The sequence below is a fragment of the Oryza glaberrima genome, chromosome 5 (genome assembly GCF_000147395.1).
Source record: "Oryza glaberrima chromosome 5, OglaRS2, whole genome shotgun sequence".
NCBI classification, from domain to species: domain Eukaryota; kingdom Viridiplantae; phylum Streptophyta; class Magnoliopsida; order Poales; family Poaceae; genus Oryza; species Oryza glaberrima.
This window is the reverse complement of record NC_068330.1, coordinates 23422836-23450449: the sequence shown is the minus strand read 5'-3', so window position 1 is coordinate 23450449 and position 27614 is coordinate 23422836. Positions and strand designations below refer to the sequence as shown.

Below are 27614 nucleotides of genomic sequence, written 5' to 3'. Positions count from 1 at the left end.
TACATGCTTACAACATAACACACGTGTTACTATCGTTAGTGCATCCCCTAGCACGCGCTAAAAAGGATGAAGACCAACGGGCAAATCCCTTGCTCTCATTGAATTTCAATTCTAAGCGCACCCGCGTGAGTGAATCTATCTTTACATGTACCACCATTCTGTTCTGCGTAGCGTGATTTGACTTTTTTTTTGGGTGAACTTTGCTGATAAATCAGACGTCAATACAAGCTCAGGCTGATGGAATTAACTAGCTAGGTCAAATAGTAGGCGGCCGACGACTACTATATATATGCAGATCAGCAGATGGATGCTTGTAAGTTGCCACTTCTACTGAGATATTTTGAGTATGCCATAAATTAAAGGGTAAGTTTTCTTCATATCGGTCTTTTGCGCCATATACAAAACCTTCGATACGTTTGAGGACCACTGCAAGAGCTCGACCTTGAAATAAGTTATTATGCACGAGACGAGCCACTTTTGTGGGCTCCTGTGAAAGCTACTACTAATATCGATCGCTTTATCATCCGTATATAGGATTCCTCCCATCAGCTAAGTTCACACGTCGTATAAAAATTAAAGGCGTTGATGGACAGTTGGACCAATGGCGAGGCTCCACAGGGAGGAACACGTAACGATCGATGACAGGGACGTGTGCACGGCATATCCCGGCCAGCTTAGCTGCAATCCAATAATCTCATTCCCTGCTTTCTCCGGAGGTTTGTAGCTTTTCATATGTTTTCCGCCTTGCATTTTTAGTAGTTTGGAATCACCTAAGTCAAAATCGTTCGAGATAATTAAACCTGTCGCCGTTTTACAACTCAATGGCACTTACGTCGGTGTAGTACCCAATTATCATGAGTGCCTCGTTCACTTTCCTCTGAAATGCGCCTCGTCTCGTATAATCCGTCCGTTTTGTTGCCGAGCCGATGATGCGGTCCGAACCAGCTGTTCGCACATCTGAGTACATTAGCGCATGATTAATTAAGTATTAGTTTTTTTAAAAAAATGGATTAATTTGATTTTTTTAAGCAACTTTTGTATAGAAATTTTTTTTTTTTGCAAAAAACGCTAGTTTGAAAAGCGTGTGCGCAGAAAACAAAGAAGAGTGGTTGGGAAAAGGGATACCAAATAGATCCTAGCCTCTGTTACAACACTTTTTCAACTTCACCCTCTAGTTTCATGTTTTTCAAATTATTTAACTTTGTGTTTTTACAAGAATTTTCTATAGAAAAATATTTTTAAATCATATTAATTTATTTTTAAGTTTTCTAAATTAATACTTAATTAATCATGTGTTAATGTGTCGTTCTGTTTTTATACTAGAAGAGAAGGTTGTCAACCTCAAGACAGTGTTTAGCAAATGGGAAAGGAAAATAATTTTCTACCCATATTTAAATCCTAACCATTCATTCTCCATCTTCCATTTAATTCTAAACCTTCGTTTATTTCTTAATCCTAATCCCACCCCAATTCCTATTATCCAAACACCTAACTAAAAGAACACAACCGTCGTACATGCAGAAGTGCGCGCGTGGCGGGCCGGGGCAACGCCCGGCATATCATCGATCCCCGGGCGCATCTCCGCGCTAGCTGGCTGATCAAATATTCCAGGTTCCCGCGCGATCCATCGCCAAAAGGCCCAAAACCCAACCACCAGAGAGCTCGCCAACGGATGGGTGGTTGATGCTCGATCGGTGCAGCAACCCTGGCTTTCGCGCGCGGGTGGGCGTCGCAGCTGCCAAGTCACGGCGGCTGGTACGCGCGCACGCGGCGCAATCACTCGGTAGCGAGGCGCCCCCATCCACCGGTGCGCGCGCGAGCGCGCGGCGGGATCACGATCGATCGGCACGACGCGGCGTGCGCGTGCAGATCTCGGCGATCAAAACCGATCTCGCGCGGTTATCAAACGACCGGTGCATTGCACGTACGCGCGCGCGAGTGCTCACGTGTGCCGGGCGCGCGGTGATGCGTCCCCCCCCCCCCCCCCCCCCCCTCCCCCCGATATCGAGACGCCGCGCGAGCGGCGCCGGCCGCCTGTACATGTCGCCGTGTCATCGTGTGCACGTCGCGGCCCCGTACGTGCCCACCCCCACACTGTGCGTGCGTACATGTGCCTCTGCCCGGTGGGAGTTGCCCACGCGCTGGCGACCCATACTTCTTTTATTTCTTTGGTCCGTGTACGTGCAGGTTAATCGATCGCCTCGTCATTTTTACTCGCGAACTCGCTGGTGGAACCCGCCACATTTCAAGTAGTAGTGGTAGCACGTACGAGACATAAATACATCACGTTTCACATAATCACATGAAACCGAAGGAAAAAAAAAAAGGGAAAGTGAAGAGCTGATCTGTAGTACTTCTCGAACGCTCTGTTGGATTTGGACATGACACGAACTACGACAGGGTCGTAGAGGCAAGCTAATTACGGCTGTGTTTATATTCAAACTTTGAATCTAAACTTCCAACTTTTTTTCATCACATTAACATGTCATACACATAACTTTTTAGTCACATCGTACCAATTTCAACCCAAACTTTCAACTACACAGCCTAAGCTCAACCGAAAATACTCATACTCCGTACGTATTCATCCACGTAAAAAAGTATACACCCCTGTGACCGTGATCATGACAATGTACAGTGCACCAGTACTAGTACTAGATCAATCCTTTCTCTTCGTATAACCGTATAATCTTGTTTCCTAGACGAGTCACGACCAGCTGTGACTCTCATTCATTCGATGGACGTTTACAAAACTGTATGGTTATCGTGATTATCACGTGTAATATTTATTTTAGTTTTTAAAATAACGGTAATACCACACGATAATATACACGGTTTTTATAGTAACCACATGGTTACAGTTAAACTGTAAAACGATGATAATTCCACCCCGAACGATTTGATAAATCCTGGATTCGATCAACCTTTCCATCTACTACCAGTTGAAAGACCGATCGATCCTGGTACACGCAAACGTTATCCTCGGAATTCTACCAAGTGTGCGACACTTGGCTTTCTCCTTGGATCGAGCAGCCGTATGTCACACTCTTCTCACTTCTCATCGTGACAAAAGTTACAAGGCTGAGAGCCGGCACAGAAAGCAACTGCTGCTGCTAGTCCTTTCTGTGTTCGCATCCGACGTGGACAAGTGGCGGGCTCGCATTGGCCGGAGGGGGAGTGGGCCCGGCCTCCTAGAAAGGTGCGAATTCAGACTTTGCCGGGGGCAAAACACTCTCACCAAATGGGGCGACGTGTCAAGCTTGGGCACAGTGGAGACTGGAGAGAAAACAATGGAGAGAGAAAATGTAAGGGGGCACCACATGTGTACCAGTCATCTCGCCGAGGCTGGCCACATGGTCCCCTCCGGCTATTTTGTTTTCTTCCATTTTGCTTTGGCATTTTGCTAGGCAGATACTACAGGTCACCCATTCTAAAAGGTCCAGTAATGGGCATGGCAAGATTTTGTTAGATCTTCTATCTTCCTACGTACAGTATATTTGTGTAGCAATGAAAAATATATTATTATTTTGCTTAATTATTTAAAGGAGCCATAGGAATGTCATCACCGTTGATCGGATGAACTTCATTGATCACAAAATAGCTTTAATTTTACAAGCAGAGAAGCGCATAAGGGATGAGGAAGAACAGCTTAATTCAAAAGAGTACATCGAAATGTACTATTTTTGTGTTGCGATTTAATTGTGAACAATGCAAATTTATTTTCTAGAAAAACCATTGCTTCCATAAGCGAGCAAAGTAAAGTATAGAACAGATAGACGCACCCCAGATATTAGTTGGTAGAATATATTATGTTTGCTTGGGGATCTCGACTTTCAGCAACAAACTTTACAAGAAGTTTGGCCACGTAGCACAATATTAAGTAAAAAACAATAGGCAACATGAGTATAAAGCTACCCTAAATAAGTGGAAGTCTAAACTTATACATTTGTATATAAGTTGTACATATTTTAATAAGATCAACATCTGGCCTAACCAATCTATCAGATATTTTATCCTATCCAGTTACCACCCTTTTTGAATCATGAATTCCCAATCAAATCTAAACACCCTTGTCAAAGCATCACATATAAGGTAGGAGTAATACTAATTCAAACACCGAGATATTTACAATTTAAAATATTTTTTCACCTCAGATTAAGCCTCTCATTGTTTGCCCCATGGCTCATAAGTCGTGAAAGAATGAACGAAGTAAAAAAATTATAATGTATAAATAAAATTTTATATATGTGTTCTTAATAATTTCAAAATCAATATTGAAAAGAAACTATATTAAAAAAAATCTTACTATCATCTTTAAATTTAAGTTTCAAAAGCTTAAAGTTTGGTTGTGGCTGATAAACCAATAAGCATACAACATAGGCGTTTAAGGCGACATTTGTTTCGGATAGAAAGTGTATTTACACATACACATTTCTTGAACTGCTAGACAAATATATTTTTTTACAAAATTTTCTATAGAAAAGTAAAAAATATATTAATACTTAATTAATCATGGAGTAAAAATATATTAATACTCAATTAATCATGGAGTAACAACTCACCTAGTAAAACAAGTATTATTGATTATTTTATCCTTTCAACTCCTCTCTAGAGACAGAAAAGATATGTATCTATAGTACAGTGGCAAGAGATTATAGTTTCAACTTCAGGTCCAGTCTCCAATCCTCAATAGGTTCATAATTTCTTTCTTAAAAAAAGTTCTCTCCCTCCAAATCTCGTTTATCTAGAGACAAAGAAACAAAATCAGCGCAAGGGATGGCGAAAATAAATGTGGCGCCGAGTGGGAGCGCAACAAGTGTACCGAAGTGGCGTGAAGGTAGCAGCAAACACCCCCGTTCGCGGAGCAACAAATAATATCAACGCCACGCGGACCCCCTCCAGCAGCAGCAGCAGCAGACGGGGAGACCTGTCCGATACGGCGCGTCCCGCCCACCCCCACCCGTCCAATCCCGTCTCACCACCTCCCCTCGCCTTCTCCCTCCTTCCTCTCCTCCTCCTCCCCTTTCCCCTCCCCCTCGACACGCGCGCGTCTTTGGGCAAGCACACACCTCCTCTTCTTCCTCTCTGCTCCTCTCTTTGGTTCTCTTCACCCACCCCACCTTGTGCTTGCGAGGTCAGGTGGTCGGCTTCGTTCTTGGCTTCTTGGGAAGTAGTTTTGTTGTTGTTGTTGTTGTTGTTGGAGGAGGAGGAGGAGGAGGAGGAGAAGTTGCTGGTGTTGTTGGGGGTGATTTTCTTTGTGGGGGAGGAGGGAGAGGTGATCTTGGTGATGGCGGCGGCGGCGGCGGCGGCGATATGTGGGGAGGATGAGGCGGCGGCGCGGGTGGGGTGCACGGGGGAATGGGCGGGCGGGATCGAGAGGGTGGATCTTGGGGAGAGGAAGGAGGCGGTGGCGGCGGCGGGGGCGGGGAAGAGGAGCGTCTACCTGATGGACTGCGCGCCGGTGTGGGGCTGCGCGTCGACGCGCGGCCGCAGCGCGGAGATGGAGGACGCGAGCGCCGCCGTGCCGCGGTTCGCGGACGTGCCGGTGCGGCTGCTCGCCAGCCGGCGCGACCTCGACGCGCTGGGCCTCGACGCCGACGCGCTCCGCCTGCCGGCGCACCTCTTCGGCGTGTTCGACGGCCACGGCGGCGCCGAGGTATACGCGTGTGCTTGAGAACCATCCGCGGCGTCCGGATTGGTCGCCCGCGGCGCAGCCTAAGCTCACGATTTTGACCGATTCCGTGGCCCTCGTGTTGCTGTGCAGGTGGCGAACTACTGCCGTGAAAGGATCCACGTCGTCTTGAGCGAGGAGCTGAAGCGACTTGGCAAGAATTTGGGGGAGATGGGCGAGGTGGACATGAAAGAGCACTGGGATGATGTGTTCACGAAATGTTTCCAGAGAGTGGACGATGAGGTTTCAGGGAGAGTGACCAGGGTTGTCAATGGTGGCGGTGAGGTCCGGTCAGAACCGGTGACCGCAGAGAACGTCGGCTCGACGGCGGTCGTTGCGCTTGTCTGCTCATCTCATGTGGTGGTTGCCAACTGTGGAGATTCGCGCATCGTGCTCTGCCGCGGGAAGGAGCCCGTAGCCTTGTCAATTGATCACAAGGTAAACTGGGGAAGCTTTGTTATGCCTGTAAAGGTCATGGTCCATTTTTGGGGATAATTAATCTGAATCCGATTATGCCTTTGTTTTCAGCCTGACAGGAAGGATGAGCGGGCAAGGATTGAAGCCCAGGGAGGCAAGGTCATCCAATGGAATGGTTACCGGGTGTCCGGTATACTTGCTATGTCCCGATCAATCGGTATGCATATTGATCCCTGTGCTAGATCTAGGCTGAAGCACTTGTCTGTCTCTTTTCCCTGTAAATGAGTTGTGACACTGCCATAGTAAGGACTGTGCTTTGGGCCTGGAAATTGTGGCCATGGCAAGAACAAAGCACATGAAACTATGCGACATGATGTAAAAAATTACATGATCTTACATTGATTTTGGCCTATTGCCACCTTGTTTTGAGATCTTCTGCATCATAGTGCTGTAGAATTAATTGTTGCCATATATTATATGATGATGTTAACACTATGTTAGTGCAAGTCCCCAAGTCCTTTGCCATTGCTTGTAGTTTTCGGCACTAAGAAAAGTATATCAATAGTGGATTATTTCAGATTGGCTAGGCAAAATGTCCTCTTACCGTATTGCCCAAAGACCTATTACGCTAGATCTTATTTTTAGTGATGAATATATTACGTGCTGTGAGATATTTCCATGGTGTTGTATTATTCATTAGGAATATATTTACCTACAACAGCAGTTTGGGCCCTAAAATCTTGTTTCTATGCGAGACATACATATGTGAAGATTCTGCAATCATGTGACTATCTGGATATTGCCAGTTTGGCACTAATCTTGTTGATGAACTTGTGATGAGGTTAAACATATCTCTGTTATAGAATTGAGTATGCAGATTTGATTAGGAAAAGAAGTTACCTGCCAAAGTAGAAAAGCCATCGTTTATCGAAGCAACAAAGGTACCTTATGTCATGTTCATGCAAGTGGCACTTGCAGCTTGGACCATGACTAAATGGGTCTTAGTTGGACCTGTTCACATCTCTTGCGCCATTCAAATAAACTAACTCTATTGTGTTATACACTTGGACAACATTGTTGCTCCATTTCACCTGAAATTTGGTTGAACCAATGACAGTTCAGCTGACTTCCCTGTGCATTGGATAGCATTTGTCCAAATTTAGTGCCCCTTGTGCTAATTTTATCCGTGTTCCTGATGTTGCAGGTGATCGCTATCTGAAACCATTTGTCATTCCAAAACCGGAAGTTATGGTCGTTCCACGGGCGAAGGATGATGACTGTCTTATTCTAGCAAGCGATGGGCTGTGGGATGTTGTGTCAAATGAAGAGGCATGCAAAGTCGCACGCCGACAGATCCTTCTGTGGCACAAGAACAATGGCGCTGCATCACCATTGTCTGATGAGGGTGAAGGATCCACCGACCCTGCTGCCCAAGCAGCTGCCGATTATCTGATAAGACTCGCTCTGAAGAAAGGCAGCGAGGATAACATCACTGTCATTGTTGTCGACTTGAAACCGCGAAAGAAACTCAAGAACATTTCATAACAGGGCCTGGGTTCATCTTGAGTAGCTGACCATGATGTGTGTCAAAGAGTTTCATACAACTAGTCGGTCTTCCTCACGGGACTTGACCCACTGTTTTTTTTGCTGGGCTTCAAGAAATTGTACATGTATATGCTAGATGTATCTTCCATCTAGGGATAAATATCTACCTACCTCCATTCTATCCCGTCAGCTTCAGTTTTCAGCCCTGGCAAGAAGTATCCCTTGTACAATAATTGAACTTGGAAAAAGCTAAGTGGCTGAGATGACCAGTAAAATTAACATAATTGTGATCACCTTTCCTGAATTGAGCTTTTTCATGCGAGAACGGTTGCATCATATGTTGCTTTATCCCACCCAAAGAAAGAAGAAAGAAACAGCTGGCTAGATGACGTGAGAAAATAAGTATGATTGCTTGACCAACCGCCCAAACCAGAAGACTAGAAAACGTCAGGTCCAATTGCTCTTAATTCATAAATGGGTCACTAGTCTACAACATGAATAACGTGTGTTATACACACTGCAGATAAAACATGTACAGTTTGCTTAACCAACCATTCAAACCAGAGAGGCCTAGAAACCCTCAGCTGCAATTGCTCTTGATTCCTAAATGGGTTACTAGTCTACAACATGAATAACGTGTAATATCCACGCTACACAGAGGCGCTCCTTTTTCACATAGCCGGTGAATGATCTCTGAAGAGGGAACCACTCAATCTCTCCTGTGCAATATAAACGCAAAGCTTTGGTTTTCACGGACAAAAGGTAGCAGGTCATTCTCTGTCGTCTCCTCAATGGTTGGCATCGACTTCGCAATGTCTTCAAGTGAAAAAGGTATGCTGCAAAGATAATCAACAGAAGTTAAATGAGCACTGAAAGGGAATGGAGAATGGCCATGGAAACTTTTTAGCATAGTAGAAAACCTGGAATCGTCATCCAACAGGACAGAAAAGCTGGTGGCATTATTTGATTCCTCCTTCATCATAGTTCTCATGCTTGATGTGAACTAAATCACAAGTCACATGATTAGCATTTCAAAAGGAATAGCAGGCCAAATAATGCAGGACTTAATTGTACGATTAAATAAGAGAACATATCATCTCACCTCTGCTGAAATAATGTTTGTGCCATTCATATCATCCCAGTACATGCCAACTATACGCTCAAGCTGCTGTAAGCTGAGAGCCTGAACAGGCGTTGAAATGATTACACATGTAGACCTAATGAATAGCACAAAGGTTCTCTAAATAGCCAGAAAAATATATAATACTTACTGGGCAAACATCATCGCATATTTCACTCCATGTCCGTATTGGCTTCAGCGAAATTACCTGGTGAATGACAAGGTAGGAAATATTTTGGAAAACTAAGTTTCAATTTGTTCACATGCCAATCTTTTTTCATCTCTCTTTTCATAATGAAAGAAAAACACACGCACCAAGAAATCAACAGCTTGTCTTATATGCCTCAGTGCTTCCCAGGCTGAATCTGCAAACTGTGTAAACACTAAAAACTTAAGCTGGCAGCATTTTGAAAAAAAAAAAAATCTACAGACATATCCGAACAACCTCTTGATTAACATCATTGCACCAATGTTTTATTTGAGTTAGTCCAGCTCTGATATACTCCCCGTTGCTGAACGAACAACATTCACGGCGCAACAGAAGTCTGCTTCCAAAACAGGGGAAAAAAAATAATAACTCAGTCTCTCAAAAAATGCTATAGGAGAGAAAATAAGCTCACCTATTAAATAGTTGAACATTGACCATAGAAAATATTTGGGTAAGCAACTTGTGGATCAGAATTGATGGGACCTGCAAATTTAACATAGAAAGGACAGTTGATCTGGTAAGTCATACACTGGGAGTGGATAATCATTGGCATTTGTATTCGTTTATCACGTACATGATTTGCTCTTAGCAGATGCAAGCAGTTGTTGAGGATTTTCACTATGCCCAACCAGTGTGTGAGTTGGCTTTGTTGGCCCAAGTGACTAGCAGATGATAGTGAGGCCTTTGCTTGATTTGAGTGAGAAGTCCTTGGATCCTGAATATTTACAATATTTACAGATTTTCAGAAAGAAAATGTTTCAGAACTGATGGCTACTTTTCTAGTTCTCTTAGGAGAGGAAGTACCTGTATGCACAACTCAAGTAACGGGTTAAGCTCCTTCTTCACCTTGTCACTTATCATTCCATACACCTTCTCAATCAGATCCACAAGCTGCTGCTTGAAGAGCAAAGCTGGATATTTTGCATCAATTTGTTGCAATCCACTAGGGCCATCCACCGGTTGAGCACTGAAATAAGCAAGTCCGCTATTTGAAGTTTGACTAGCTTGAAAAATCCTCTCGTAGGAAAATCTCCGTCTATGTGGGGTTGAGATTGCTGCCCTGGTGGTTTTAAATGAGAGTTGCAGGAGAACTGACAATGTTGACAGGTTGGATAACCAATAGGCCAGGCTTCTCGTATCATGTTGAGCCTTGAAGTAAGAGGAATGTCAGTTAATATTATAACAATGTAATGATTCTGGATTCCAGGTGGCTGCATAAAGATGTCTCGTATCATGTTACAAGGTGCAGGATATGTGCTACTAGAGTACAGCTACAGAACAAGAAGGTTTAAATATTCAAAGAAATGAGCCACAAACCTCTATTGCTGAGTTTATCTCTTGTAGGATACTGTCAAAGACACTTGTTTTTGCTGTTTCAAACGATTTCCAATGAAGAAGGCATTGGTATAGAAGAAGCGCAGCGACAGGTTTACTACCAGAGAATCCAAGGTGCTGGGTAATGTACTGAAGCAATAACTGCTGATCATCCTGGGGCTGCTGGTGCTGAGAAGAATACCAAAACAAACAAAGGTACCATTTCAGCAGTTGGAGGTCAGGCAACTACAGAACATAGAAACCAGCCTACCTGATATACTTCATTATGTGCTCTTTGCATTTTATCTCCACTTTCATAATCCTTTTGGTTAATCAAATTGAGGATGCTACCCTGCGTTAATGCATTATTTAAATCAGTTGCAACATATGGACTAATTTATCACCAAACAGAAAGGACGGTTTTGACATGCGACCACATACTTGGTTAACAACCATAGAGGGTCTTGTTTCTGCTGGACCAGTCAAGGACTTTTCAGCATATGCTACGTTGCCATTTAAAATATGTCCATTTTCTGGACTTCTCTGTTGAAATGCATCTACCAATTCAAGTGAGAATATTCAACAGTCATACAACTGTAAGATCTATTGAAGACACATTACATGGATCATACTGATTTTAGAGAATGCAGCTTGAGACTTGGCTGTAGATGGGGGGGTTGCAATTGCTTGTTGGCGAAGAATTTGATTTTCTGCCTCTAAGTTGGCCGCTTTCCCTTCTATCCTGTGTGTGTGGAAGGTTGAATAACAGAGGCACTTGTTCCATAAAAAGACGATGACAAAGAAATGTAGAATGTGGCTAAAAATGAATCGTTGAGGATTAAAAAAAACTTATGGTGGTTACCTTTCTAAGGCTGCCTGGAGCTCAGCAACAACTTGACCGGAATCTTCAATTTTCTTGATCAAGTCATCATTCCTACTGAGGAGGTCATCATTTCGTCTTATTAGATCTTCATTTCTTCCATGAGATTCCGCAAGTGCCTTTCTCACAGCATCACTTTCTTGTCTCTCCATTACAAAGGAAGACAATCTTGATATGGCATCAACTTGAAGCCTGATTGGTAAAGACATTAGTCTCACAAAATAATAACATATAATAGGTTGACTGGTAGTGATGCAATTGTAGTTAGTGTACTATTGAAGAAAACTATATGGAGAAATAAAGATACCAACTTTTGCACAGTATCTTGGAGCTGCTGGGCCCTGTATTCACTGTCACTAACTTTCTTAAATAACTCGTCATTTCTCTCCTGAGCTTCAACAAGAGATTTCCTAATCCTGTCGTTTTCTTGTCTTTCAGCTTCCAAATTAGCAGCTTGAACCGCTATATTTTCCTTAAGCCTGATTTTTGGGCAAATACAACTGCTGTCAGTTTGTTATGTTGGCAATTATTAGTGAATGGCAATTAAAAATATCAGGGTTCAGAATTAAAGGGGGCAATGTTACACATATATACACAGCCCTATATTTGCCTCAGCTTACTTAAGATCTCAAATCTTTTCGCCTTCTGTCCTTTACTGCTGACTTCAGTTTGATAGGTTTGCACCAAAATTGTATTTTGCATGCATGCAGCACAAAAGTGCAATCTATTGCTTTAACATATACACAAAAGAAAAGCATATCTTTCTAACAAGAAGAGTGGACTAAGATGACCTAAAAGTCCACAGTCTGCCAAGTACAACAATGAGAGAATGCATTCATGAAGAAAGAAAAGCAAAACAAGGAAATAACCGAAGGGTTCTCAGACTGCAGGAGGAGCTGCTACTTGAACTAATTAAGCCACATTATTCCGTTAACGTTTTTCTGCAACATACGTTTTATGTGCATTCTATGAAGGTAATAATCCTTCAAATATCATTTCAGTTGAGAAATGGGTAATATATTGTGCATTATCCATGCATTTTGGGGACACCATATTGTTGTCCTTTTGATGCAGTCAAATTGGAGAAAAATAGAAAATACAGAAAAGGTATTGGACTTAGTATAGAAAAACACAACATAGGGCTGATATTACAATGTAAGGGACCAGATGGGGTTTTGTGTAATTTTTTTCAGGGCGATATATTACAAGTTGAATGGGAGAGATTGAGCACATACTTACATAGTTATGGTGTCTTGAAGATGCTCAACTTTTTTGTTCTCTTCTTCAATTTTGATTACTAACTCTTCATTTCTGTATTCAGTCTCACTAAGCACTTTCTTCAGTTCATCCTTCTCCTTTCTCTCAGATAACAACAAAGTGTCTTTTGTTGTTTGTTCACCAAGCCTGAATTTAATCAGCAAAAAATATGTCAAAATTTAGCATCTATAAAAATGCAAATACTCACTTTACGCATGAACTGCCACATCTACAGCTTAAGAAAACCATGGCTAGATGAAGTACCTTTGTATGGTACCTTGAAGAAGACCAATTTTCTTGTCAACATCTTCAAATTTCTTTAGTAGCTGTGAATTTCTTTCTTGACTTTCTGAATGTGCCTTCATAGTTGCATTGCTTTGCTCTCGTTCTCTCAAAAGTAAAGCCTCCATTGTAGATGCATTCTCTTGAAGCCTGTATCAATAGAAGGAATATGGAGTCGGTTCAATATAAATAGGTATGAGAAGTATCTTCTGCTAATATAAGTTCACGTGCCTGGAGGTTGTTAGGCAGAGCTTAAAGAGTTACAAGATGAATGATAAGTTAGATCTTAGCAAGTTTCTTAAATAGGAAAAGGCTACAAAGGAATGACTATTAACCTCTCGATAGTTAGCTCAAGCTGAAGGGCATGCTTATCAGAATCCTGGATCTTATTGATTAACTCTTCATTTCTCAACTGAGTTTCAGTTAGAGTTCTCTTAGTTGCCTCATGTGTCTGTTTTTCTGATATCAATAAAGCTTCTCTTGTAGTAGCATCTTCTTCAAGCCTGTGATCATTGAAATCAGATGTCATTACCACATTATAATGAAAATATTAATAAATAAGTTGGGGGGCGTGTATCCACTTAAAAGGAAGTCTCAAACCTCTTGATGTTATCTTCCAGATGTTTTCTGATATCTTGCAATTGTTGGGACTCGTTTACTAATTCCATGATCTTGTTTTGAGCATTGGTTACTTCATCCTTGGTTGCATTGTTTTCTTGTCTTTCAATTTCCAACAAAGAGTCTTTCTCTGCTATACGTTCTTCCAGTCTATGTACAATAAAGAGAGATCTTATGGTTGGAGCCATACAGATGTACTGTGGTAAAAGGTAATATAGATTTGAAGAGAACACCATAGCTGACCACAAAATAGTTGCTTAAGTCGTTTCAAGGTTATAGAGCATGAAGAAACAAATTCAAACCTGTTCACTGAATCCTCAAGCAAATTGATTTTCCTGTCTGAATCCTCAAAACTTTTTGTTAACTCTCGGTTTCTACTTTCAGCTTCAACTAGTGCTTTTGTTGTCGAATCATGACTTTGCTTTGTCTTTAGCAGCAAAGACTCCCTTGCTGTCGCATGTTTCTCAAGTCTAAATTTATTGAACAAAAGTAAATGAGTTAGCTCATAATGCTGAGAAGATAGCAGTGGCGCTCTAAGTTACAGAACACATATACTGCACTGTTTGAATGAAGTAGCGCAAGAACCTTTGTGCATTCTCCAGAAGCTTATTTATTCTTTTCTCCGCTTCATCAACTTTCTGAAGCAATTCCCAGTTTCTTTCCTGAGATTTAGAAAGTGATTGCTTTGTTTCATCGTGCTCTTGCCTTTCAGCTAAATACAGGGCGTCCCTTGTGGTTACATTTTCTTCAAACCTATATTTAGTGAAGAAAATGTTACCAAGTCATCTCGTAATGCTGACAGCAGAATAATAATAACTTCCTTGCTAAATACGTGACAAAGAAGGCACATATGCAGCACCCTCACATTACGCCCCAAACTATGATCAATCCCTTAGAAAACGATGATTTCCTTCAGTTCAGGATCCCAAAGTGTTATCCTGAGTACCCTCTTTACAGTGCATACCAGGGATTCAGGGCCATATGCCTCTCTTCTTTCCATTTTTAACTCTTCAATCATACTTTCAAGCCTTTATTTGTGAAGAGGTTAATCAACTAATGAGAGAAATGAACCTCTTTAAAGAATCTTGAAGTATATCGTTTGTTCTATTGACATCTGCCAGCTTCTTCTGCAACTCTTCATTTCCCTGTTTCGTTTCAGCTAACTGTGACATGATTGCAGCACTGTGCTGTTTCTCAGCTAGCAATGAAGTCTCCAATGTTGTTGCAGTTTCTTCAAATCTATCATTGAAAATAGTAATCAGCCTTTATATTTTCAAAAGGATGAGAATCTAGAAAATATTTAAGTGAGAATTTGGATGAGTGGGGGTCTATGACAGAGGTCGGTCATAAAATGTAACCAAGCATAGGAAAAGGTAAACTGAGACCAATCAATAGACCTCTGGATATTGTCTCGAAATTTAGATATGTCATTTTCAGCAACTTCAATTTTATTGAGCAATTCCTCATTTCTCCCATGAGCTTCGATGAGCAATTTATTGGTTGTTTCACTTTCTTGCCTTTCTGTAAGCCAAGTGGCCTCTTTCTCAATTAAGCTTTGTTCTAACCTGGGCTCGAGAAGGATAAATAAACAAAATTTAACACACATAGTTTTAGTACTAAAAGTTGCTCAGTTGTAAAGATTATGTGTCCTGGACAAAGCTTATTTTCTTATGAAACAAAAATGACCTCTGCACAGTAGTCTGAAGCGATGTGGATTTTCCATTAGCATCTGCAACCAGTCTCAGTAGTTCTTCAACTCTTTGTTGTGCTTCACCAACTTCCCTTCTATTTGCCTCGTTTTGTTGCCTCTCCATCATCAGAGAAGTCTCAAGTCCTTTTGTGCTCTCTTCAAAACTGTATCCAACATAAAGGAAGAAATATGTTTTTCTAAACAGTAGGCAAGGATGGAAGTGAATTTACTTGACTCCGATAACTTCAGTGGTGCAGAAAATTACCACCATGTTGAACAGTCATATATATATATATCACCTTTAAAGGATAAAATGCTAACATAAAAACAAAAGGAAAACCTGAAATATATGGCTTTTTAATTAAGATAGAAGGTGGGGTTTGAACTCATGGTTTCAACCACCACAGCTTAATGCTTTGCCATTCAAGTACATGGTTTTCTCCCATAAAATGTTAGTATGGCAAACTATGAACTTTTGCAAATATGTTAATTTGAAAAACATTTTTCAGAGTCCTAGATTTGTATTTTATGAACCTCCTGTTTATTTCTTGAGCTTCAGCAAGTTATTTCAGTGCACAACATCACTTATCTACATGTTCTACACAAATGTCACAAAAGGGATCTGGTCAAATGGAGAACTGTGATAACAGGGACAAATTATGACCTTAGTAGCTCACTAATGAAACGAAATAAGATCAAGTAACAATAGCAGCTTGCTCTACAGTCTACAATAAGGACTATGCTAGTTATTAAAGCGAGGAAGTGCATGTTTATTTGATGTGCTGGTATAACAAATCAAATTGAAATATTGTGTTTCACTTAGTTGGAATCGAAGGAAACCTGCCATGCTACCAGTCCATTAAGATCAACAGTTAATAAGCACTGACCTCTTCAGAGTATCTTTAAGCTGCTTGAAGTTTTCATTTGCAACCTCAACTTTCTTAGTTAGGTCATCGTTTCTTTCTTGAGCAATAGAAAAGGCACTATTGGTTGCATTTTTTTCTTCTTGTTCTTTTAGCAGTAGTACCTGTCGAAGTCACATTTATCTATAACCATCAAATATCATGCCTTATCTGAATAAGTTACTTCTATATCAGAGATTTATTTCTTAAGAAACATATGGAAAGGATATTCAATAAGCTCAGATTGAGGAAAAAGTACCTTCAGCTCCTCAACTTCTTTAGTCAATAAAGCTATCTTCTCTCTTTCTAGAACTAGAGCTTCTTCCACAACCTTTTTGGCTGATTCTCTTTCTTGTGTTGCTCTGGCTTCTTCTACTCTACGCTCCATCTCATGAAGAGTGGTCTGTAATTTGGAAATTTCCGTTGCTTTGCTATACTCTAAGTCACTCTGAAAAAGATATGTGTCATAATGTCACCCAACAATATGACCTACTACTTCCTCCGTCCCATATTAAGTTAATCTAATATGGGATGTCACATATCCTTGTACTACGAATCTAGATAGACACTTGTCCAGATTCATAGTACAAGGATATGTCATATCCCGTAGTAGATTAACTTAATTTGGGATGAATGAAGTAAATCTTCTTCTCTAAATAAGTCATAATTCAAGGAGCAGTATTTACCCTCAGTTTCTTTTCCAAACACAAACGGCTTGATAATTCTTCTATATGCTCCTCAAGTTTCCCTTTCTCTACCTTGAGAGCTTCTGTATCTCTTGCAGCCTACAAAATTTATGCAACTGAAATAAAAGACTGTTGACGTTCAAGTACAAAGTATAGCAATGACAATATTGCTTTAGTACCATTTTGAGCTTTCTGAGTTTTCCTTTAGCAACTTGTATTCTCCATGCACACTGATAAATCAACACTGATCTCTTCAGTTTGAGATAATTTGAATTATCCCTGTGGCTACGCCATTGAGTCTGCGGGCAATCATTACCAGAGCAACAGTCCAAATGTGATAAAAAAAATTACGAACTTGCAAAATGCCAGGGCATTGGTGATTAACTATCATTTTAAGTTAGATGTATAACGGCTTAAATAATAGGCTGCACCAACTTTTCATTGGAATAAATAATAAAAAAGGAAAAATAAACAAATCTATTACCTGGATATCAGTAGAGGCTTTGTTTTGTTTTCTGCGAATATATTCGTTATAAGCACCAAAGGCCCTTAATCCTGTCTGCAATGTAATGGCTGAAGAGCGCAGTTCAGAAAAAGACTTTGAGGCAAAATAGCAGCGGACGTTTTTCTGTATTTTCAGAGCTGCAGCTTGTTTTCTCAGGAGCAAATGCAGCTTACAAGCCAAAATTGCTACAAATGAAAAAGGAATTCGTCATAACTATGTGGCTCCACTCCTGCCATAATGACATAAGCACTGTTTCCCACTTGAGAGGCCATCTAGCTCAACCTTACCTCTAACAAAAGATTGGAAGGATATGGATGTGTCGCGTAGCATAAGAAATTGTTCACGAGCAACATGAGTGCGAAATCTACTCTGAACAGCTCTAGCTGCTCTATTCTGCACTTCAGTTCTTCTAGCATCCAATTCAGCCATCTGACCGGCTCTCAGAAACACCTTAGTTCTTCCAATCTGTCAAAGACAGCAATTATTTGCAATATTTTTGAGAAATTTCACGATTAAACAGTCTATATATTTGCATGAAGCTCATCAAAGAAAATAATCATAAAAAGCAAGTTGTGGAGTAAAACTATTTAGTGTATCTTGTTAATTCCACCGTGACTTTTGTTTTCCAGGGAGAATATCTAGTGAAAGTAAAAGAAATCAACTTTTTTGAACAGTTGAAAACTTCAGTTGCATCACCAAATCAACAAGAAAAATCCTCAAGAACTTACTTTCTACCTTACAAGCTGTAACTATTCAAGAACATTTCTTTTAGATAATGGTTCAGTAACACATACATATCTTTTTACTTGGTAGCCTTATGGGATGAGAAAAAGAGGAAAATGGTTGTACAATACATATAAAGTAGGATTTATTCTGTTAAAGAATGACTCACCTGATAACCCTGGAGTCCCATTTTGTCCAAAATCTTTTGGCAGATTACTTTTTCATCATTTCTGTCAAATATCATAACAGTAAATGCAGGACAGAGGTAGCAGAATTAGAAGGTATAGGTAAACATTATACTCACCTTTCTTTGAAAAAATCAGGAGCAATAATGCGAAACCGTTGAAGAAAATCACGAAATAATTTTCTTGTAGGGTATCCAGCACAACTGATGCGAATAGCTTCAAGAACACCCTGAAAGGATGACCCATTAGGTTATATAATAGTACTGGCTTTCTCTGGAGACTATCTGATGAATGACGTATTCCTTACCGAACATCGAAGTTGATGTAAAACATTGGCGTTCTCAAAAGTAGCAGGCTTAAGAAGATTATTGGGCTTAACACATCTAATATAATGAGGTTCTGTAGAACTTAAAGTCTCCATCAGGTCATGGAGTTGCCCCTGAGAATTTGCATGAAATGCTCAGATATTGTCACTGTACAGAAGAATTTACATGAAAAAAAAAATAATCTTAATTGCTTCACATGCCCCCTATCAAGTAAATGCAATCTTTTCTTCTTGAACTTGATGGCACTACTGCTCTAGGTATGAATGTTTAGAAACCATTGTATCTACGCACTCCAAATAAAAGTATAAATAAAAGCAACCATCATTCAGGTTCATATTTCAAGTACATACGACTACACATAGGCACATGTCACCCTGTTATATATGAAGATATTTCTAGAGTAAAGTAAAATATAAGTGCAACCATGCAGACCTTTGCAGTTCTAGAATCAGATCAATATAAATAAGTCAAGGATAAAATTTGATCATGAGATATATGAAATGTTGAATTATCCACAAATTTTCAACATTAATCCCATAATTTGAGAAGAAACAAACAGAAAAGGGAGAAGTTTATGTTACTGCTAGTGTTTGATCTTTTCTACGCTTCTGTCCAGTTTATCATGTCAGAATTTTATCAGTTTTGAACACTGAATGTAATTTGATTCTGGTATTCAAATATTATATTTCAATCGGAACTTTCCGCGTAGATCCTTTTTTATTACGTAGGCAGGCTACACTGAGAAATTTAATGGCTAAATTCTATTTTTATGCTCAAGGCCAAGTTAGTTTGCATAATAGTACCCAGCTAATAATTTTCACTATGTATGTCCTTATTAAATACAGTTTGCATAATAGTAAGGCTTTTACCTGAATTTAGAGTCTAGAGAACAAAATTGAACTAGCAGGATCATACCTTAAAACGATTAGCAATTGAGGACTTTGAAGATTTTGTGTTCTCCTCTTGTACTGATGGGAATAACCCTGACACAAAGGAGCACGTGGAAGCATTAAGCAACTCTTGATGTTCTACGACTACATAATCTCTGTTTTTGTCCAGGAAATGATCAGACTGATATGTTACCTGCAATGATATCAAGGGATTAAAAGGAATATGCTTAATCAAATGCATATAAGCAAAGAATGCTATGTTGTGACAGAATGCTCACTTCTCCTGCATAATGTTGGATTGTAAATGCAGTACGAGAAAGCTTTGGTTTGCTAAACCTTTTGTGGTTCTTGAACTTCTCGTACAGCTTCTGAGAAAATGACTCATGTGTACATTTAGGAAACATACTGGTGCACACAGGATAGAGAAAAGAATGATGAATCATTGTCAGAACTACTAATTCAGAAATAGATATAGCAATGTTGATTATAACAAAGAAGCAATTATTTTCACGAGCTGCCTGTTGCATGCAGTCCATCGAAGAAGGGTTTAAACACTAACCAAGCTTCATCAAGAAGTGCAACAATCCCACCAGGTTTCTGAAAATAAAAGGAGATATGAACAATATTGAACTTAAACAGAGAAAAGACAACTATATCTAGTATGCACAAATATGTTGGTGTTATGGGCACGGGCAAGGCCCATGCAGCAGTTTAGGCATGATAAATTAGGAATAAGTCATATAAAGGTAGGAGATTATCTAGTTAGGAAAGAGATGAGGTTTATTAGAAAGTTTGAGATAAAGATTGGATTGGTTTCTATAATACTATAGATTAGTTCCTTAGATATCAAGCCTGTCCTCCCTATATATAAAAGGACCCCATGTACTATATTGTCAATCAATCAATAGGGATCGCTAATTAGCGATCGATCGCCTCAGGCGATCACTTTTTTCACCGCTTTTCCCTTTTTACCATATATATTTTTTTAGGTTTATATACCTAAAGTTTATACATCTAGGGTTTACACATCTAAAATTTATAGGTCAAAAGTTTATATACTGATTTAAATTTAAATTTGAATTCAAATACATTTAAAGATGATTTTGAATCTAGTATATAAACTTTTGACTTATAAACTTTAGGTCTACCAACTTTAAGTGTACAAACTTTAGGTGTATAAGATTTCGAAAATTCTTCGCCTCGGGCGACCGGCGCGGGGGGAGCGAAATCGGGCGCTCTCCCCCGCGACGCGCATGCCCCCTGGGCCCCACCATTTGTCCTGCCTCCACCTGCCACGTGTCCCTACCAAATATGTTTCACCTAGTATACTCACAATGTTTCACTATATATAGATCTAATGTTACAGTGAATTGAAACATTCTTTTGCAACAAATCACCCACATATTTTTGAAACCCTCTATTAAGAGAATTCGTTTCATTTTTTGTTCCACCAAAAATGTTTCACCTAGTGTACTCACAATGTTTCACTATGTATAGATCTAATGTTGCATTGAACGAAACATTATTTTGCAACAAATCACCCACATATTTTGGAAACCCTCTATTAAAGGAATTCGTTTTATTTTTTGTTCCACCAAAAATGTTTTACCTAGTATACTCAGAATGTTTCACTATGTATAGATCTAATGTTGCAGTGAACTGAAACATTCTTTCGTTATTTGCTGAAACATTGTTTTTATATTAGGTGAAACAACGCCCGATTTAAACGTTTGAAACATTTTCGATCTATTTAGTGAAACAATTCCAATATACTTGGTGGAACATCGTGCAACATTTAAAAATAATTCAATAATAGGCTAAAAAAAAATTTCGCCGGAATATATCCATTTGTGGTCTTGTTTTGAAGATTTAATTGCAACGAATTTAATGGTGCAATCGGATCATGATTTGGATAAATAATTTAAGAGAAAAATTAGTTTTAAATGGTTTTGCACGTATGCGTGGCGCTGACGTCATGCTAACGTCAGCGCCCGATTTTTGCACGTATGGATCGGGCACCCGATCGGTAGTCCCCTCCATAAGATTTATATGTGTAAACTTGATGTGTATAAACTTTAGGTGTATAAAATTACTAAAACTGAAAGATAAAGCGGTGCCAAAAAAAGATACAGGGTGAGGCAGGGGACCGATCGCCTAGGGCGATCGATTGCGCATTAGCAGTTTCATCAATCAATGAATCTCTAAAGTTGCCCTAAGCCTCAGAGCCTCTTTTAGCTCGGTAGGGAGAAGCCCTGCCGCTGCTATTAGAGGGCGAGTGCCCTATCCCCCGGTCTTAGGATCCTTTACCCTAGCCAATACATAACAGTCGGTGCTTCCCACTTTGCAGTTTTCCGTAACCAACCATACTGCACAACATGAAGTCATGATGATTAGTTAACAACTACGAAAAAACCAACAACCCCAAGCCTCAAAACCACAGTACAGAAACAATTGTCGGTGAAAGCAAAAAAACATACTACTCCCTCCATCCCAAAATATAAGCACTTTGGAGTTTTTACGGAGATTAAGAAGACAGATGAAATTAAATGAGGGATGGTTGAGATGAGGAAGTAGGTGGGGAAGTTGCTCTATTTTGGGACAAATTTCAAACACTAGAAGTTGCTATATTTTGGGACGGGAGGAGTATATTGTACTCTATTTGATCCGTAAAGTGACATCTGGGAGAAAAGCACAGGTTTATACCAGTATTATATTCACAAACAACAGAACAGATACCTATATGTGAACCAGTACCAGAGTACTGACAGGTTAGCAACAAGTAACTTCATGTGTTTTTCTTAAAATGATTTATCTGTCTTGCTGACAAATGACAATGACCACCAGAAGGTTGGGGAAGTACAAGGCTAAGCACATTATATAAAACAAATGCTACATACCTTTTCAATCAAGTCCAACACGTCTTGGTTGTCAACAAATTCTATGTAACTCCAATCGATCTGCTCACGGTTATACTCTTCCTGCTCCATTTTGAAGACATTCTGCCAATAGAAGCTCTCATTTTACCAAACACTAAGAAAAGAGAGTCTTTATCTAAAAAGCAAAAAGAGTCTAATATCATGAACATCCAAACATGTTTTACTAATGTACCTGGTTAAAATGCTGCTGGAGTTTTTCGTTGGTGAAATTGATGCATAATTGTTCAAAGCTGTTTCAGTCATGAATAAACATATGACTTCCATAAATGATCTTCAATGGTAAACTGAATCAGCATTTAGTTAAAAAATTACCTATTAGTCTTGAAACTTTCAAAACCATAGATATCAAGCACACCGATCAAATATTGAGAGTTCTCATCTTGTCCTATTGATGCGTTTAGTCTGCTTACAAGCCTGCACACATTACAGTCTCATACACTTACAATTCAGGGAGGAACAAATCACAGAGTTATAAAGATTACCAGTCAAATAGTCGAGAATATATTTGTTTGGCTAAGCCATCTCTGCTAACTGTGGCAGAATTAGGGTCAACTGTTGTGGTAATCACTCCTTCTGGTGTATTTATTTTCCTCTTTATCAGTGCATTCTCTAACTTCCCACGATCACACCTGCAGTAAGAACTCCACAATGAGGAGTAATACAGTATAAACAGTGAAATTTGAAACAGAAATTTTGAAGATTACTATAGAACAGGTGGGCATTAGACATACATCAAAAGCTCTGCAGCTGCATTAAGATGGAACCTAGCTTTCTCATCCTTTATTACAGATGAATCTACCTCTCTCCCTTTCACAAAATTGATGTTCCCAAGGTGAAGCACAGCAGCAACAACTCGGAATATAGCCTCCTGCATTATCAGTGTGTTACTTGAAATAAGTGAGAATGCCTACTCATATGCACATAGAATAACAATTGTATTGTTATTTAGTGGCTTGAAAGGTGTTGGAACTTGAGACCTGCTCCTGCTCAGTTATGCCAACTGTATTCATAGCACTTCTTGTTGCAAGATACTCCTCATTGTCACTAATCCCATCAACTTTAATGCAAGTAGATTGGTTGAGATAGTGAAACGACGAAGGGTCACCCAGATTATACTTTCTAATTTCCTGCCATTTGGGTTTATTCAATAATAAATAACACAGACCCAGCTTGTTAATCACATTGAGTTAGGAAATATACCTCCGATGGTGCTGCACATAGGAAGTAAAAGCAATGGTAGTTTCTCTCTGGACTATTGATTTGACAAACACGTGATCTTTCAAGTAAGTATGTTCTAATGGCAGCACCAGATATCTTCCCACTCTTGTCAAACTGGATTTCAACAAATTTGCCAAACCGGCTTGACCATGTTATAAAAAATAGTAAGTACATGTGTGAGCAAATATTATTAATGCAAAAAAAAAAGAAGAACAAAATGGATTTTTGGTTCCACAGGTTTTGTTTTTCTCCGTGAGAGAGGGGGGGGGGGGGGGGGGACGTAGGATAAGCAGCTTTGTTTCTTGCTTAGGAATAGTAATATGCTGTACTTAATAAATTGTGAATTAATTATCTTCCAAGATTCCAACTGAGAGTGTAAAACAAACACCTTGAATTATTGTTCCGAACAGTCTTTGCATTGCCAAAAGCTTCAAGGACTGGATTAGACTACATCAAAGCACAATTAAGTATGAAGGATTAGTCTAGGCAAAAGTAACACATCACTTTTAAAAGCCTTCACTTCCATTTGGAAGGACAGATATATTGTTCTTAACAATGTGAAGGACTGAAAAATATTAATGATCCCTAACTTACTTCTAAAACTTGTTGTTCAACTGTCCTCCCTCCTGTTCTAGACCGTCCACCCAAAAATGCAAGATATCTCATAAGCATCTTTGTGGTTTCAGTCTTGCCAGCACCACTTTCACCACTCACCAATATGGAGTTGCTCTTTCTCTCATTCATCATTTGCCTGTTTCCTTATTCAAAAGAATGCCAGAAAAGATGCCATCATTATTGGTACCTCCACCTGTTATTTTAAAGAAATATACATCGATAGCATTCTAGGGAATTACCTGTAAGAAATGTCAGCAATTGCAAATACATGAGGGTCTAGCTCACCGAAATTTGCACCTTTGTACTTCTCCATAGTATGGGGTTCAGCAAGATGAGGCAACCTTTGGAATGGATTGATTGCAATCAATATATTACCAGTATAGGTCTGGAATTCAAAAAAAAAAGAAAAGTAGAATCAGAAAAGAAAGGAGAGGGTTGCACAAAGCCACAAACTTGTTTTTCTTTGGCTACTTATGATGATATGTTTGAGTATGCAAATACTCACGTAAATTATATTTTTTGCATATCGAACAGATAGATTGTTTAAAACACCAGGCTCATGCAAGTATGATAGTCTTATCATATCATCAATTCCATCAGAATGCACTTCTGTGTCCTTTGGATGAATGTCTGATATGCTCGCAACAACCTGGTTTCACAGAATTGAAGTAACAAAGCAAGTTTCATGACATGAAATATATCAATATAGATCATGCGATATATGTGAATAACAGTAGTACGGATCATATTATTAAACTATATATAAACAGGAACGGCTTTGCATCCTTGATGCAGTTCAAAGTTCAAACCAAAAGAAAGAAAAAACTCGAAAGCGTGTTCAGTCTGTTCTGATAATTGTTATTTCTCAAACGATTAGATTTTATTCGATGTTGAAAATGGAAGTTTATAGGTGTTTTTATGGCTAATTAGTTACACTCTTAATTGAAATAGTTTCCAGTGATTTCAGCACTAAAATATAAAGGCTGTTACTTTATGGATTTATTGACAACTGTGCCAATTTTAATTTGCAATAAGAGCATAACCATGCACACACTACTTTTTCATCAATGATGATGGTAATAATAATTAATGATGAAGAATTTAAGGTGCAAAAGAAAACAAATAGTATCTGATATCAGCTACAAATACCATATTTCCGTTGGTAGTGCGGATATGGGCCTTTTGACCCTCAATTCGGAAGACCTCACCATCAATCCAAGCTAAATCTTTATCTTCCAGCCATATATGGGAGCCAAGAACAATTTTTAATGTGGCAGCCTGCACAAGCCACAAGTCACAAAAATCCAACATGCCAGGGAAAAAATCAAGGTTAATAGGTAAATGGATGCATAGATTTATATCTAAAGTTTGTGTTCCAAAAGATGCCAAAAGGAATTGTAAAAACACTACTAGAAGTATACTATAAATAACTAGCCTCACCTTGCACACTTACATACAATGGTATGTTTGTATTTGCCATAGAACTCATGTGCTTGTTGATGAAATGCATTGTATTTCTTATCTACGTTGTTATATTTAGGACCCACTAAAATGAATATTATGCTGGTGTAGGATCCTTTTCTTTTTTTCATCAAATTAATTCCATAATTTATAACTACTGTTTTAAACTTTTAATGATACAATAGATATATAACATGGAGTACAAAGCAGAATGAGGCATGGATCACTGTTGAAATGGACATGCATAGTTTAATAAATCTAAGAATGCCGTGTCAAACCATGAAAGGATACATGATCATACCGACCCAAAAAGCATAGAATCAGAAAACAAATTCATGAGACATATGCTTTAAGGCGTAAATTCTAGAGCAAAGATATTAGATAAACTAAATTCTTAGCACCAGTGCTGTACTACCATGAATTGAAATAAGAGCACCTAGTTCATCACATATTTGGTCACGATTATACAGAATCTGATTTCAAGACAAATGTAGGAAGTTATGGACTCATCACCAAACTAGATATGAGTGAAAACTAATTGCAGCATACACTTCTCTAATCTCTATTCCAATATGGTGGCACATAGAAGAAAGAGCGTGTCCTGACAAAGTGGGCTAGTGAAGCAATACTTATATTGAGCAAATTCAGAGAACACTTGAACTTAAAAAAAAAAAAAGGCTTATTCTCATATTCATATCTAAAATGAGTAGACGGAACTGGCTTTTTTAAAATTTTTAAAAAAATCCTTTCCGGCGTACAGCTTTGCTTCCTGGTCGCCACAAATCAAACGCTTCAGCTATCCTACACACACGAGATTAAAAATGGAAAACATGTCCGTTCATCGGGAGCAATGAACAACTCACACTAATCGAGTCACCCGTCGTCCATCGGTTCCTCTAGAGCCAAAGTGGTCATTCACAAAAAATTCCCCCCAACTACGCGAACACAGAAACCTCACATTTCTCTCCAAACCCAATGCTAACAGAGAAACTAACAAACCAGCATGGCAACCCCAATGCCCGCGCAACACACCGCGGCCGCACGGCGCGTAGCGACATCGGACCGAACGAAAAAACAATGAAACATTAGCATCACCCCTCATCTCATCATCTAGCAGCCAGACAGCCAGTAGCCCCAGCACAGACAACTCACCATGGGTGTCGCGCGCGATCACCGCGGGAGGGGGGAAGCAACGATCGCCGACCAGTGCAGGGGTGGGGGGTAGAATCGGGCCGCCGGCGCCTCCGTCGTCGGTATCGGCGGCCGTGGGGGGGGGAGGCGGAAGGCGCGGCCAGGCCTTCGATCGATCCAGCGCGTGCGGTGGCGCGCGATGCCAGCAGCGAGGTCGCGTGGGGGAGAGGGAAGGGGAGGGGGAGGAGGAGGAGGAGGAAGGGGGCGATCGAGAGGTGGGGCGCGGAAGCAGAGAGGCGAGGCGCGAGTGCCATCTATTTTTGGCGCTGCGGGGGGTGGGGATGGGGAAGAGAGGGATGCTGCTCGCCGCGACGGTGCCACCGGTCCAGCGCCGCCGTGGCATTTTCGCCAGAAAAGCCCAAAATGACGCGGAGAGAGAGGGAGGAGGGTTTGGCGCCGGATGGTGCGGCCGCGCGAGCATGTAGGGAGGAGGAGGGGAGCCGGAGCCCGGGGCGGCGTGCTCTGCCACTGCCACCAGTCTGCCTCTGTGGCTCTGTGCCGTAGTAACTTGTAACTTGTGTCCTGGCTCCTGGTCTCCTGGACGGGGTGACTACGGGTGCGTCTGCGAGCGTGGCTGCTGTCCTGTGTGGTGTGGACTGTAGAGGACGCCACGGCCCACGGCCACACACGAGACAAGGGAAACGCAGGGAGATTATGGGCATGTTTGGTGAAGCTTTGTAGCGGTAGCTTCTTCTAAAATTTTCAGAAGCTAACTTCCAAACAGTTTATATTTTCATCTATATTCTAAAAAGTTACAGTTATAGAATCCAGAAAATGAATTAGAAGCCAAAAGTTAGGTTTGTCAGCTTCTCTAAATTCTCAACTAGCTTCTTACCCGCTGCTTCTCAAAATTTTAAACTCAAACAAGACATATATACTTCCTTCGGCCAGAAAATTAATTTAACGTTTAAAACTTTATAATCACTAATGCTAAATTAATTAAAAAGGTATATGTATCACTAAAGCCTCTCATG

At 40.1% G+C, this 27614-nt stretch overlaps 2 protein-coding genes across 3 annotated transcripts; one reads left to right on the top strand and one right to left on the bottom strand.

Moving 5' to 3' along the window:
- The first annotated feature begins 4945 nt into the window (after nt 1-4945).
- On the top strand, nt 4946-7822 carry LOC127773958 (protein phosphatase 2C 50). The gene is made up of 4 exons (XM_052300204.1): nt 4946-5656; nt 5765-6109; nt 6200-6305; nt 7293-7822. The coding sequence occupies exons 1-4, from the start codon at nt 5288-5290 to the stop codon at nt 7631-7633; spliced, it is 1161 nt and encodes a 386-aa protein (XP_052156164.1). The 5' UTR covers nt 4946-5287; the 3' UTR covers nt 7634-7822.
- On the bottom strand, nt 7640-26505 carry LOC127773957 (myosin-17-like). 2 transcript variants are annotated; one of them, XM_052300203.1, is made up of 48 exons: nt 25138-26505; nt 24494-24637; nt 24228-24373; nt 23968-24124; nt 23762-23820; nt 23356-23515; nt 23133-23282; nt 22887-23023; nt 22638-22784; nt 22468-22569; nt 22328-22385; nt 22117-22218; nt 19779-19816; nt 19498-19624; nt 19245-19412; nt 18311-18442; nt 18123-18232; nt 17988-18048; nt 17383-17560; nt 17075-17280; nt 16770-16889; nt 16591-16689; nt 16164-16352; nt 15890-16029; nt 14999-15166; nt 14710-14877; nt 14384-14551; nt 13898-14065; nt 13615-13782; nt 13295-13462; nt 13030-13197; nt 12677-12844; nt 12395-12559; nt 11467-11634; nt 11138-11347; nt 10897-11017; nt 10717-10818; nt 10547-10627; nt 10279-10464; nt 9766-10110; nt 9536-9676; nt 9374-9444; nt 9199-9298; nt 9069-9125; nt 8905-8961; nt 8736-8816; nt 8554-8636; nt 7640-8469 (listed from the first exon to the last, which is right to left on the bottom strand). In XM_052300203.1, the coding sequence occupies exons 1-48, from the start codon at nt 25297-25299 to the stop codon at nt 8343-8345; spliced, it is 6531 nt and encodes a 2176-aa protein (XP_052156163.1). In that variant the 5' UTR covers nt 25300-26505; the 3' UTR covers nt 7640-8342. The 2 variants fall into 2 exon arrangements, with proteins under 2 accessions (XP_052156163.1, XP_052156162.1); XM_052300202.1 differs by having other exon boundaries at nt 10717-10832; nt 10908-11017.
- Between the last annotated feature and the right edge of the window lie 1109 nt (nt 26506-27614).